The 12,312-nt window shown below is 47.1% G+C and overlaps 2 protein-coding genes across 3 annotated transcripts in view; both read right to left on the bottom strand.

Moving 5' to 3' along the window:
• The window catches only part of LOC117640496, a 47,669-nt gene extending 44,234 nt beyond the window's left edge, over positions 1–3,435 (bottom strand). Inside the window, exon 1 of the mRNA XM_034377014.1 lies at positions 2,855–3,435. The gene's annotated coding sequence lies outside the window, so the exon portion shown is untranslated. The remainder of the gene's footprint in view (positions 1–2,854) is intronic.
• Positions 3,436–4,400: 965 nt separating this feature from the next.
• Positions 4,401–12,171, bottom strand: LOC117640587 (tyrosine-protein phosphatase non-receptor type 2). Of its 2 annotated transcripts, XM_034377174.1 has the most exons (10): positions 11,912–12,170; positions 11,170–11,331; positions 10,941–11,075; positions 10,725–10,858; positions 10,419–10,644; positions 10,185–10,340; positions 9,877–10,040; positions 9,592–9,786; positions 9,382–9,504; positions 4,401–5,626 (listed from the first exon to the last, which is right to left on the bottom strand). In XM_034377174.1, the coding sequence occupies exons 1-10, from the start codon at positions 12,008–12,010 to the stop codon at positions 5,572–5,574; spliced, it is 1,449 nt and encodes a 482-aa protein (XP_034233065.1). In that variant the 5' UTR covers positions 12,011–12,170; the 3' UTR covers positions 4,401–5,571. The 2 variants fall into 2 exon arrangements, with proteins under 2 accessions (XP_034233065.1, XP_034233064.1); XM_034377173.1 differs by lacking the exon at positions 4,401–5,626 and having other exon boundaries at positions 5,812–9,504; positions 11,912–12,171.
• Between the last annotated feature and the right edge of the window lie 141 nt (positions 12,172–12,312).

The following is a 12,312-nucleotide window of genomic DNA, read 5'->3' as shown; positions in this document are numbered from 1 at the left end:
GAGTTCCGACGCGAGCGAGAGAGACAGACCTGACAGACTCCACCGCGCGGACCGCCCTCGCCACGCCCGCTGTCCAAAGTCGCCCCAATCCTTAGCAAAGACCCGGACACGTGTGTAATTACCGCTGTCTCCCTCGCACCCTGACGGAGATCCCCGAGAGTGCGACAGAGACAGAGCGGCGAGGGCGACCTGAGGCTGGTCCAGACCGCGGTCGCCAGACAGAGACACAGAACCTCCGAGGCCACGGCATTGCCAGTGTACGCTCAGTGCAACGCGTTGCCCACCGCGCGTGCTACTACGGTGTAAGTACGTCAGTACGTAGGCGGAGGGGGAGGGGAGGGGAAATCCATTCTGCAACTTTACGCGGCATAAAGTGAGCCGAGCCGCCACACTCGGGACACTCAGCTCAGCCCTCGGGGTAACGTTTCAGATAGATCGGATAGACCGGATAGGCCCGGCCCCGCCCCGCCCCGCCCCGCCTTGAGAAAGCTGCCGCATCAGCGGCGCGCCGAACGACGACGACATCGACGCGTTTCCTCGCGCGGCGCGGTGCATCCCTCAATGGATGGAATGGGCGGCGGAGGCGGGGCGGCGGAAGTGGGTCCTGGCGGCCGCGCGCGCTGCGACGCGGAGAGCGGATCCAGCGAGGGTGGGTGGTGGGTTCGATCCCCGGCCGAGGCCGTCTGCTTGTCATTTCGGGGAGGACGAGGAGCCGCACCCCTCCGCGTCGTGCGCCGCGGCGCCTTGGACGCCGAGCCCCGCCGCCACAGGTGTCACCACAGCCCGGCCGGCGCGCTCTCCCTCGCACTCACGGCGCGTTCCGCGGGGTGCGAGAGAGAGAGTGCTTCAACCGCACATCGCCGTGCCGTAATGAAGCCCGATGACTGCATTGCCGCCGAGGCGCCCTGGACGGCGGCGGCGTCGTTGTGGTGCCGGGAGGACGGCGACGGCCTGCTTGGCGTGCCGCTCGGCGTGCCGCCCGCCGCCTTGACACGGCACGGCCGCACTGCCGCGACGCGTGGGCGCGAGGGAGGGCGGCGGCCTCGGCCTGGGCCTGCGGTAGCACGGCGGTAGCACTCTGATTCCGAGAGTCTCTCTCTCGCACTCATGCGGCGTTACCTGTAGGTGCGAGAGAGACAGAGCAACGGGCGGCAGCGCCACACATCAATGCTCCAGGTTCACTTTCGCCCCACCGACGCCAAGGTCGGCCCGGCGGCCCGTTAAAGGGATGCGGTGCGAACCCCTGCGAGACACTGTGAAAACCCCGAAACGTCGTCCCCCGCCCCGCCGCACGGCGCGCCAGCGCTCCAGGCGCCGGCGGGCCGCGGCCGCACCCTGCCGCCGTCTGAGTCCTGCACTGCACCCGAGACTAGACCCCACCGGGACCGGGCAGTGCCGGGCACCGAGACAGAGAGCCAGAGAGCCGCACCCTCCACGACGTCGCCAAGTGCATTAGCGTCTCGCCGTTCTGGCGGTTCTGGCAGTGGTGTCGCCAAACCGGCGCACGGCGTGCACGCAGACAACATCAGCACGCCGGCGGTGCAGAGCTTCAGGTAGCCGACATGGACATGTCGCGGGGCGAGGCGCGGCCCGCCGGGGGACCGTCGGGACGGCCAGGGCCTTGTTGGGGTGGCTCAAAGGACTTCCGCTTGTTTCGGGTGCTTCGGGGAGTGGCAGCGTGGTTCAGCGCTCGAGTCCCGGGTTCGATTCCCGCCGGCCGCGCGGCGAAAGCGGCAAGCGGCCCGCGCCGTGAAGGACGCCGACGCGGAGGCCGATGGCTGCTCATGGCACCTCATGGCAGTGCCGCGCCACTCAATCGCTTTGCCGCAGCGTGTCACTCCGCCGCGCCACGCGCCGCCACGCCGCCACCCACTCGACCGATCGACCGGGCCGATACGATCGCTCGAGTCGAGATAATCGATGTAAAGAGCGGGCCGACACGCCGACGGAGGCAGCGTTCCGTCGCCGTCTCTCTCGCGCCCCTACGGGCCTACGGAACGCCCCGCGGGTGCGAGAGGGACAGAGCGACGACGAAAGCACTTTTCGGAATCAGCCAGCAGGGGCTCGCGGTGCGGGAAAAGTAACAGTTTTGTCGTATTTGCACTTCGAGAGATCGAAGGCACCGCCTCCAAATTCGCCGAACCGGACGTGAGGGCTCGCATGGCTCGCTTGGTCAAGCTGGCCAGCCAGTCCGGACCGCGGTGTGCGCGGTGATGCAACGAGAGGCATTCCCCGAATTCCGCGCACACACCCACACCGGTGCACGAGCGCGCCCCCACGTACGGGGAAGACCTCGCTTCGGGGCACCGCGCAGTCCGCGTGCACACTCGCTCGGTCTCTCTCCCACTCATGGGGCGTCCCGCATAGGGGCGAGAGAGACAGAGCGACGAAAACGTCTGCCAGTCTGCCACACCACCAAGGGCACAGAGGGATGAAAGAGAAAGTGGCCTGACAAAACAGCAGGCAGTGCAGGCAGCAGGTGGATGGGTGATTAGGGGAAGATCCGGTCCGGGGGAGGGGTGGGGGAAGCACCGGCAGCAGCAGTGCAGCCGACAGGCCGACAGCCGCCACTTCACTCGATGAACTTCAACGGATGAACATGGATGAACGGACACACACAGAGCAACGTGCCTGCGTCACTGCGCCCACTAGACTTCCAAGGGGTGGCGCCTTAGTGGCGCCGGGGACCACCGCGGACCACCGCGGAGCGGCACAACGGGGCGAACAATCTAGTTTCCATCTACGGAGCCTCGCTGGTGGATCGACAGACTAATGCTACGCCGGCTACACACTCATTAGCATATCGGAGCATCGCGGGGCTTGAGGCTGAAGAAGAGGTTGGCAGGCGGCTTACCCTTGGACGATGAGCTGACGAGGAAATAAAATCCAAATGGGGGCCGAACGCGAAGACGCGAACCACCAACTGCACGCGGGCACACTACAGAATCTGGATGGGAAGAGGGAGAATGACGGAAACGGTCGCACCACTGGCCGCGCTTCTCGACCAATCGGAGACCGGCTGAACCCACTCGCGGTTCAGCGGACTCCGGAGACGACAAGTACAGGCACCGCCGCTCCGTTCAAAAGTGGCAGGCCAAATTGCCTCCAAAGAAAATCCCCGGAGCTTCGCGACAAAATTGAAAACTAGTCAGCGTTGGTCACTGATGAGAGACCGGCTGAAACGAGCGCGATTCAGCGCGTGACTTTACACTCGAACGAAGACCCGGCTGAAAAGAGAGTCACTGAGGGGGGACGTTCAGGAGCGACGGTGAGGACTTTTATTCCTTCGAACAGTACCGACAGTGCGCCTATTACCAGTTTGTTTACTAGCTCTAGTCACTGCTAGCAACCGGCGGGACTCGCGCGGGAAGAACAAGAACGAACACGCGCGGGCGTCAACCTGGCCGACCAGATCGGACGGGCGCCAAACGCAAACTGACTCACTCACTCAACTCAACAAAGCTACCCGCCCGCTCGCGGGCTCGCGCTCGCTCCAGCCGCCGCCAACCTGCCGGCCGGTGTCCCCTCCCCTCTCACGCGGCGCACCTTACCCTTCCACTCCCCCTCCCCTCTACCTCCGTGGGCCCCGGCTGCCCGGGCGGAGCGGCCGCGGGGCCGGGGGCGGGCCTGCAGCAGCAGCGGCGGCGGCAGCAACAGCACCTGCTTCAACGACTCCCTGATCCCGGCCGGGCCGGCCATCCTGCCTGGCGACCGGGACGCCTGGACGGCCGGCAGGGTGAGCCTCGCCCGGGGAGCCAGGTGGTGCACGGTGGTGCGAGGCGAGGACCGCGAGGACGGGGGAAGCAACCTGAGGAGGCGGACCATGTCGACCATGTCCTTCTCGCATGACCAGCAGACCACAAAAGGGTGGCTCGACGCGGCAACAGCTGATTTCCCGAAAGTGAGACAAAAAAGCCACTTGAAAATGGAGTGGCCCTGGCGAAAGGTCGCGGCGCGGCGAGGGTCTCCGTTTCCTTCGAGTTGGTTTCCAGATCCGCGTTGCGTTTCGCCTTGGCACGTGTTGTGACGTTGAATCGTTGACTACAATGATCAGAGCCGTGAACTGCCCGCGGCTGCACGGCGGTTTAGAGGATCCTACATTGGAGACGCCCGACACGCCTCCGACCGAACACCCACCTTGCTGTCGAGTGCGTTGGGCTGCCTATCTCGCAGGCGCTTTGAGCCTTCAAGGCAAATGGGCTGCCTACCTGGCCGGCGCTCTGTTGTAATAGGGGGGGGGGGGAATGGCTCGTCTCTTGTCTCTTCGTCTACAGGCTCTCTAGGCCGACATAATCTCCTTTCAGGGTGGGGAGGACTCTACCTTTCTCTGGCCAACGTTGCTAAAAGGACGAACCGATAAGCCTTACAGTTGAGGAAGAGAAAGAATGAACAAAAGCCAGTGTGTCTTGGTAATCAGAATTTTAATTGAGTTATTCTTAACTTCATACACACAAGCTTATGATTTGATTTTTCACAGCGAGCTTCACACCATCAGGTACAATATTGCTAAATACTTGTAAAAAAAAAACGTACAACACAATTAAAAAAGTGTATAGCTTAACAAGTCGTCATAATTTGAGACGTGAATACCGTTGTAAAAACACAATTGTCCATAAAGCGTTCATTATTAATTTTCCCTAAAGTGGCTTTATCACATGCCTTCTATTATGCATTTAAGCCAACATGTAGATATTTCAGAAATAACTTGACTGCTAGGGCCAAAGAGAATCATTCAACCATTTCAAAATTTTCTGAACACAGAAAAACTTTACTAGTCAATATGAGCATGAGCACGTAGAAAATATTGTTGGCTAATTGAAATAAATAGTGAGTGAATTCCACATAAAATTCAAACCCATTTGAAACGGTATTATAGCATCCTATTGATACACAGTAACATTTGATAAACGTTTAACTTTTTTTTCTTCTGGAAGATAAGACTTTTGTTAGCAACTCTACTTAACAACATATGCAATTACTGACTTTCAAATGACCTGCAAACAGTTACTGATCCACTTGTAGAGAGCTTGCCTCATAAAATATTATCACATGCATACGGAAGACGACAGAATGCACACATCAAATTCAAGATGACACTGGCACACTTCAGCACACCTGCATAAATGTATTTATGCAGCATTTATATATTTTTGTAGGACTGCCCTTTCCAATATGTTACATTCAGTTACTGTGACTAAATTTGCTTAATATTGTTATTAATACCTTGAAATTGGGAGACTATCACAAAGCACTTGCATCAATTGCCATGACTAAAACCATTGGTTGCTACCTTAAACAATTCCTACCAGATAACAGCAACATCCAGATATGCTATTCAGGACATTCTCTCATCCATTAATAGAAAACAGAAAACACAGAGTTTTCTTGTGTAAACTTTTGCCAGCACTGTGGCAAAACTTAAGTCATATGAATCAAATGGCAACTACCAACATTAATACTCACTCGAGCTAGGAACATTCCATTGCTAAAGTCTGGTGTTCTTCTACAGCAGTTGACACTTAAATGTATTTTAATGAATTTCTCGGCAGCTGGAGTGTTGAACGTTCCCATTTAATCACTTGCAGTACTATCGCTGATGTCGTGAAGCCTCGCAACTTTAGACGATCTGGAAGGGAAAAGGCTGGAATAAACTGTTGGTGTAAATGTGATTTGAAAAAAGTTATCATCTTAGAGTGTAAATTGCATTGATATGCTATATATCAAGACGGAATTCTGTGTGGTCTACCACCAAGGATAGATATATCTAAAATAAGACCTTTTCAATGTTTGAGAGAAAAAAAAAGAATTAGGTAGGCCCAAAATATATTCTAATTTATTATTTCAGTATTTTTGAAGGAAAAAAAAGTATGTTGAGACATGTTTATTGCATCTTGCATGTTCACATTACTTAGATGAATATGAGACACACAAAAATAGAAAACGTAAATACACAGTTATGTTAAGATTATAACAGCAACACTAGGAACAGATAAATGAGGATGAAAATTAGCATCAACTACACCAGAAAGTCAGGGAAAAAATATAATTGGAAAAGCTCTTTCATTGAAATGTGTTATTAGAAAAGCTGATCCTACTAATAAAATGGCACTATTGGTAAACTTGTGTGGTTTGTCTGGCATGGGGCATGCCCATGCTACTACAAACACAAAAAAGAAAAAGTAACTGAAGAAGAACAGTAATTGGAACTGTTCGTCCATCAGTAAAGCTAAATCATAAGCCAATAGGGGAGTGTTTGATTGCATTACACAGGGGTAAGTCCACCCAATATTCCCTTCAAATGTAAAATTACAGTAATTACTACCCAAAGTGACATTTCTCTATATGATTGCTGTACAACTTTAAAGACGGAATCAACGATAGTATGGAATTGGGAGAAACACAATTCATGTTTTTGCAAACCCAATCAATGAAAAATATTAAAGGAACAGGACTAAAGAAAGAACAATTTTCAGAACTGACAGGTGCATTGGTAATTCTCAACAAAATAGGTACGCTCACATATTCTTAGTAATTGACATGCAGCAGCCCCTTCAGAGAGAAGTTGTCTGCTGGCGTGCAGCGTGACACTACACTGTTATTGACCAGTCCCATAAGGTGGTTTAATGATAATCCAATATAACATGGCAGACTTCCAACAGAACAAGGAAAAGAAATTGGTACTGATAGGTATTGGGAAAATACCTACAAAGAAAGAGGGAGAATCTAACTATAACCAGTCATGATGAAAAATTCAGCCAAAGTAGCACCATTAGTTCAAGACAAATAGGAAAATGGCCAAGCAAATCACAGAACTTTGTTCCTATCTGAACTATAGAGTACAGAACATCCAGTCTATTCATTAAAGTCATAGGGCATATTAGCATGTTTCAAACCAAATGGTTTCAAGTTGATAGCATACTTGTGAATCGACACATTAAGTATAACTAACATACGTAGTACTTGGTTACTTTGATTTTCTTTTTTCAGAAAGGTCCTTTCATAAAAATTCTTCCCAAAGAATTTCTGAATGAACTTATAAAATATAAGACTACTTTCTACATACCACATTGGTGTTATATATTTGATGAAAAAGACAAAATATTTTAATATTCCTTTTTTATTAGGTCCAAAAGGTAAAAAAATAATAATCCGCATTCATCAGTTGTGGAGAAAACCAGAGTCCACAGACCGAGACTGAGATACCATCTCAAATTTCCCATAAGAAAAGAAATTGCATGTTTCTATTTTGTAAATAGTGGGTTACTTTCTTTAGGTAACCTTAGATTTCCAGGCAACCGATTATGGAATCAGAGAGTACAAGTTAAACCAGCTAAGACTCCGTAGAATTAGAAAATGTTCGAAGCAAGTCCATGATCCTCCTGCTCTTTGCAAAAGTTTCTCTGGCATTTTCAGTTCTACTTAATACCTTCATGAACACATTTCCAAACATCTACAAAAGTAAATTTCAAAAATTAAGTCGCTTGCTTACTTAATATTCCACATTAAAAAAAAAAACATTACTGAAAGAAATCTCCAGACTTTTTGCTGTTTTTTAACACTGGGATGCACTTCCACGACATCAAAAAATACATTGTAAGGTATATTTATCTGGATTGTCAGTAAAATTTCACTAAGGTAGTTATAGTAAGCTTGAATCAGTCTTCCACATGCAAAAAAGCAATGCAATGGTGCTTACTTGTGTCTTACTAAGATACATAAAACCTAAAGGACCCAAAATATTTTTGACAAAAAAGTACAATTGAAATACATATTAACATGGACAGTTAAAGGCATGACTTCGACTTGAGAAGTTTCAGATTAATCAGGCTCTTTCTTAGCACCAGAGGACAAACTTAATTTTGAACCAATCAATAAAACAAGAAAACTACTCAAATGTGTATGGTGCAGTATATGGTGTGGACAAACAGTCAGCCACAACAAAGAAATAGGAACCATGACTTGAAACGAATTTCCAATCCAACATGTTTAAGACCCTTCCGTCAGAGAAAAGAAAGCAATAACAGGAATTCTCACTACAGACATCTGTTCAGAAGAGCTCAATAAGATTCCAGTACAATAAATAATCTTGATACAATGATTTTTGCCCTTCCAACTCAGTGTTTGATAAACACATTTGTTAATTGATTATATTAGTGAATGAATAAAAAGGGAGCTAAATTTACGGCATCAAAAATAATGAATATGTTTGGTGACGGATTACTGGTGGATATGAGGAGCACAGCACAATTACAACCAGCCCCACAGATCAAATACTATAGTTACCTACAATTACATCAGACTTATGATTTTTATGAGTTGAGGCTTCAAAAACAGTGTTAAGAAATTATTTTTTTAATAAAAGATGCCTTTTACTCAATTAAATTTGAAAATGGCACTACTATGCAATATCAACCAAGACTTAGGAAAGTAAAAATTATGTGTAATGTTCATAAAAGAAAAGAAAACACCTTTAGGACATTATTTTCACTTTCTTAAGACTTAGTTCTGCAAGTATTTTTGGGTACCAGCAGCATGAAATAAAGCCTGCACAGATGATCCTGTTAAGGGGAGTTTCTTAGGATAAGGAGTAAAGCAAAGACTGTTGAGCTTGATAGCTTCATGCAACAATACTTGAAAAATCTACTGCATCCATAACCAAGATGTGTAAACTATGTGAAAATAAGGAACCACATATGCTACTTGCGCTCGGCACGTTACTTGCTAAAAAAATGAAAACTATACTACAAAACTACAGTGATGGCACTCTAAATTAGCCAGCTAATAATATGGTAGCCAGCTTAGCCATAGGGGAGAAAGAGAGAGGGTGGGGATGAATTTGGTATTAGTAGGTACTTATCCTGCCATAGGGATCAAAGCTGCCTCAATGCAGAAGCTACCCAACTCTGGATCAATTGATGGCATATTAAGTTCAATCGATTGAAACAAACTTAACCAGAAGGGTTCAGATAAATTAAAGGTTAAAGTCTGCAGCATTACCTACGTTTCCAAAGGTATAACACATGAATATGGGAACCAGTCAGTGAAAAGCAGCAAACACATGGGAATGATTAGAGCACAAAAAATGCAGATCACAGCAATCCACTAAATATTGAAGTGTGGGTCCAGGAATGCAGAGCTCAACAAGTGAAAAAGCAATAAAGATTTAAATGAAAATAGGTGACAGTGCAACTCGTCAAGGTAAGAGTTGAAATAATATAAGACAACGTACATAAGAACTGTACAGGGATGAGGTCACCAGCTCCACCACATCTACCCAATACCTATGTATCCTAAGAACGACTGGCATAGTAAGAATAAACCAATGCCCCACCCCCCAAGACCAAAATAGCGAGACCAATGTTCATTGGCTGGAATATAGACCTCTTCAACTGCTGCCACTCATCAGCCTGCTTCTGCTTGCGCTTCATGCCTTGGATTTTCTCCCTCATTCGGTCGTTGCGATCTGATCTCTCCGACTTCCGACGTTCTCGTAATCCATCATCACTGCAACAAGAAAGCCAAATGAACAATCGTAGACACTAAAGGAATTGTGTTTTCAATAATACATCCCAAGCTAGACAAAGTCTTTACCTTTCACTTAGCACTGGACTATCAGGATTTGAATTGACCTCCAGAGACCCCTCAGAAGAGCTCATATGCTCTGGCAATTCAGGAAGCGGTCTGCTAGGAGGATCAGAGGATACAGAATCACTCTGCATACTTTCACTAAATGGTTCTGTAGGTAGTGGTCTGGTGGGGGCCTCAGTTGAGGATTCTGATTCATCGCTGGTATTTAAAAAGATAGAAATGCAAGTATTAACATTTATCACTACAAGAAGCATGAGGAGCACTTAACATTGTTAGGAGACATCATACCTGTCAGCTTCTGACACTGAGTCAGCTTCAGGAGATGATGGCTGAGAATCTATGCTGGATGCATTAGACCTAGCCAAAGATTCCCCTCGTGGAGGTGGCAGAGGTGGTGGTTCATCTGCATGATTATCTAGCACCTCTAGCTCAATGTCTTTTTCTGAATTATCCTTCAAAATAGAAAAGACAATATGAGAATAAATTCAAAATTAATAGAAAGGCACCAGTTCTAACTTAAATACAGTACTGGTTCCAAATTTATTATTATTAATACAAGAAATAGAGAATGTCTGGATAAACTGTCAGGAACATACCAGGTCATCATCCTCTAGGCCATCTCTATGGCCCTTAATTATTGCAAGGTATGAGAAACGCAACTGATCAGGAGTCTGTGCAAGTCCCATTCGGTATCGTCGCATTTCTAAAAGAACATCTCTTACTTTAACTGCATCAGCCCCATATTCTTCCATCTATGTGAAAAATAAATATGTTACAGAGCAAACTTTACTACTTTTCTAACAAGAAAAATTTATACCATAGAAACATACCAAGACTAGGCACGAATCCACTAAACAAAATGTTCCTGACCGACCAATTCCTGCTGAACAGTGAACAACTGCTGGGCCTACATCTGAATCCAGAGCTCCACTTTTACGAACAACAGAAAGGAAACGTAAGAAGACCGTAGGGCTTTGAGGTACTCCGAAGTCTGGCCAAGTCATGTAATGAAATTGAAGAACTTCCCTACTCTCTCCAGTTGCAACTTCAGTCAACCTGGAATCATGTAAAGATGACAATGAAGAGCATGCAAGATCAAAGTACTCAAACATAATTGCTTCTCCATAAGTACACACCTGAAAACTCTTGTTATGTAATAAGAGGCTTCCGTCTCTGACAGGTGTTGTACTTTCAAGCCTACATCAGGCAAATCCAAAGTGTCATCGACACCAGGGTGCTTTCCACTAGGCCAATACATGTGACACTTAATCTACAACAAAAATGGATCATGATGATTCATTGGCTAACATTATAATAATCAATCAGACTGACAGAAAACCTGATAGACAAACCTGCTTTTTTTCAATAATTTTATTTAGCATAACAATAGCTTTGCACTTTTGCTCCCATATCATAAGCCAAAAATGCCCAGTGGTTGACGGTAATGGGCCTTGAGTGAGAATGTACTGCCGTCCTGCCTTTTCCATCTGCATTGACAAATGAAAACAAAAGTTAGAAATAACATATAGAGTAAAGTGTAACACTATCGTTAATCCCATTAGAGCTATGGCAAAGCCTAACCTTGACCAGGTTTGCATTAATATACTCAGTGGGTCCTCTATTGAGGACAATGCGGCTGTGATCATAGGGGATGACATCACGGTATCTGTTTAAACCCACATTGTCCTTTTTCTTGGCCTCACATGTAGTGAAATCATGGTTTAAGCACTCCGACCGTATATGCTAAAAAGGAAAAATCAAATGAGAACTGCTACATAGAACAGATAACGTAAGAATAGGCGACACAGATAATCCACTTGCAAGTCTGGCCTCCTATAAAACACAGCTAAGACCTACAAATAAAGATTGTTTTTTTTTCCAAGGTGACAACAATGCTTTGAGAAATTCGTCAAACAAATACGAGGTAAAACAATTATACACAAAACCTTCAACTTGTGCGAGTCACAGTGTCCAGGCAAATGGTCCTGAAACTACATCTATGCTAGGGAAACATTAAGTAAGAACCAATAGAGGAAGAAAAACAGTCTGTGGAACTGATGTAGAAAATGAAATGGATCAAACTACTGTAGACTCTGGCGACGGGACTTTATACTTCCGCCGATATAAGGAATTAGCGTGAACTTAAAGATAAACATAGCCTATACACCTATCAACATTCAGCAGACAAGAACTCCTTCGCACAAAGATAATAATATCCGGCAAACGTTACATAGGCAGGAATTTACGAGAAACTTGTCAAACCAAGAAAGGGAACTAAGATCATGGAAATGTTAAGAAGAAATCGCATGAACACAGCGGCTACCTGAAATATGACCCCCCAAGCTTCCTTGGCGTCGATGTCCGAAAATTCGGTCTCAAGGGCACTCTTCGGCGCTTCCGATTCCATGCTAGAGAGAGTCATTGACACTTAGCACATAATTTCACCCAAATCGACTCAAATCGACCTGCGTTTGCAATTTTTTCAGAAAAATTTGCATCCAGTCCGGTCCTTACGGCCTCCACCTCCACTCCTCACTCCACCAAACTTTTCAGTCGTCCAGCCACAGGTCTTCAATTTCGGGGAGACTGACCGGAAAAGGCTCGGCGGGACTGCTTCTCTCCCGGCATCCTGGCGCGTTATTTTGAACTTCCAAACCGCCATGATGCTCTTGGACGAGGATTAATCTCACAAACGGTGATGGACGACTCTTCGTTCAAACAACA

This window comes from Thrips palmi, unplaced genomic scaffold (assembly GCF_012932325.1).
Source record: "Thrips palmi isolate BJ-2018 unplaced genomic scaffold, TpBJ-2018v1 HiC_scaffold_12, whole genome shotgun sequence".
NCBI lineage: Eukaryota > Metazoa > Arthropoda > Insecta > Thysanoptera > Thripidae > Thrips > Thrips palmi.
Note: the sequence above shows the minus strand (reverse complement) of the source record. Positions and strands in the feature narration are given on the sequence as shown.

Coding starts and splice junctions, on each gene's coding strand:
- LOC117640587 (XM_034377173.1), bottom strand. CDS start 12,010: ATGACTCTCTCTAGCATGGAATCGGAAGCGCCGAAGAGTGCCCTTGAG. Junction 11,076..11,169: donor TTAATGCAAACCTGGTCAAG/GTTAGGCTTTGC, acceptor TTGTCAATGCAG/ATGGAAAAGGCAGGACGGCA. Junction 10,645..10,724: donor TACATAACAAGAGTTTTCAG/GTGTGTACTTAT, acceptor ACATGATTCCAG/GTTGACTGAAGTTGCAACTG.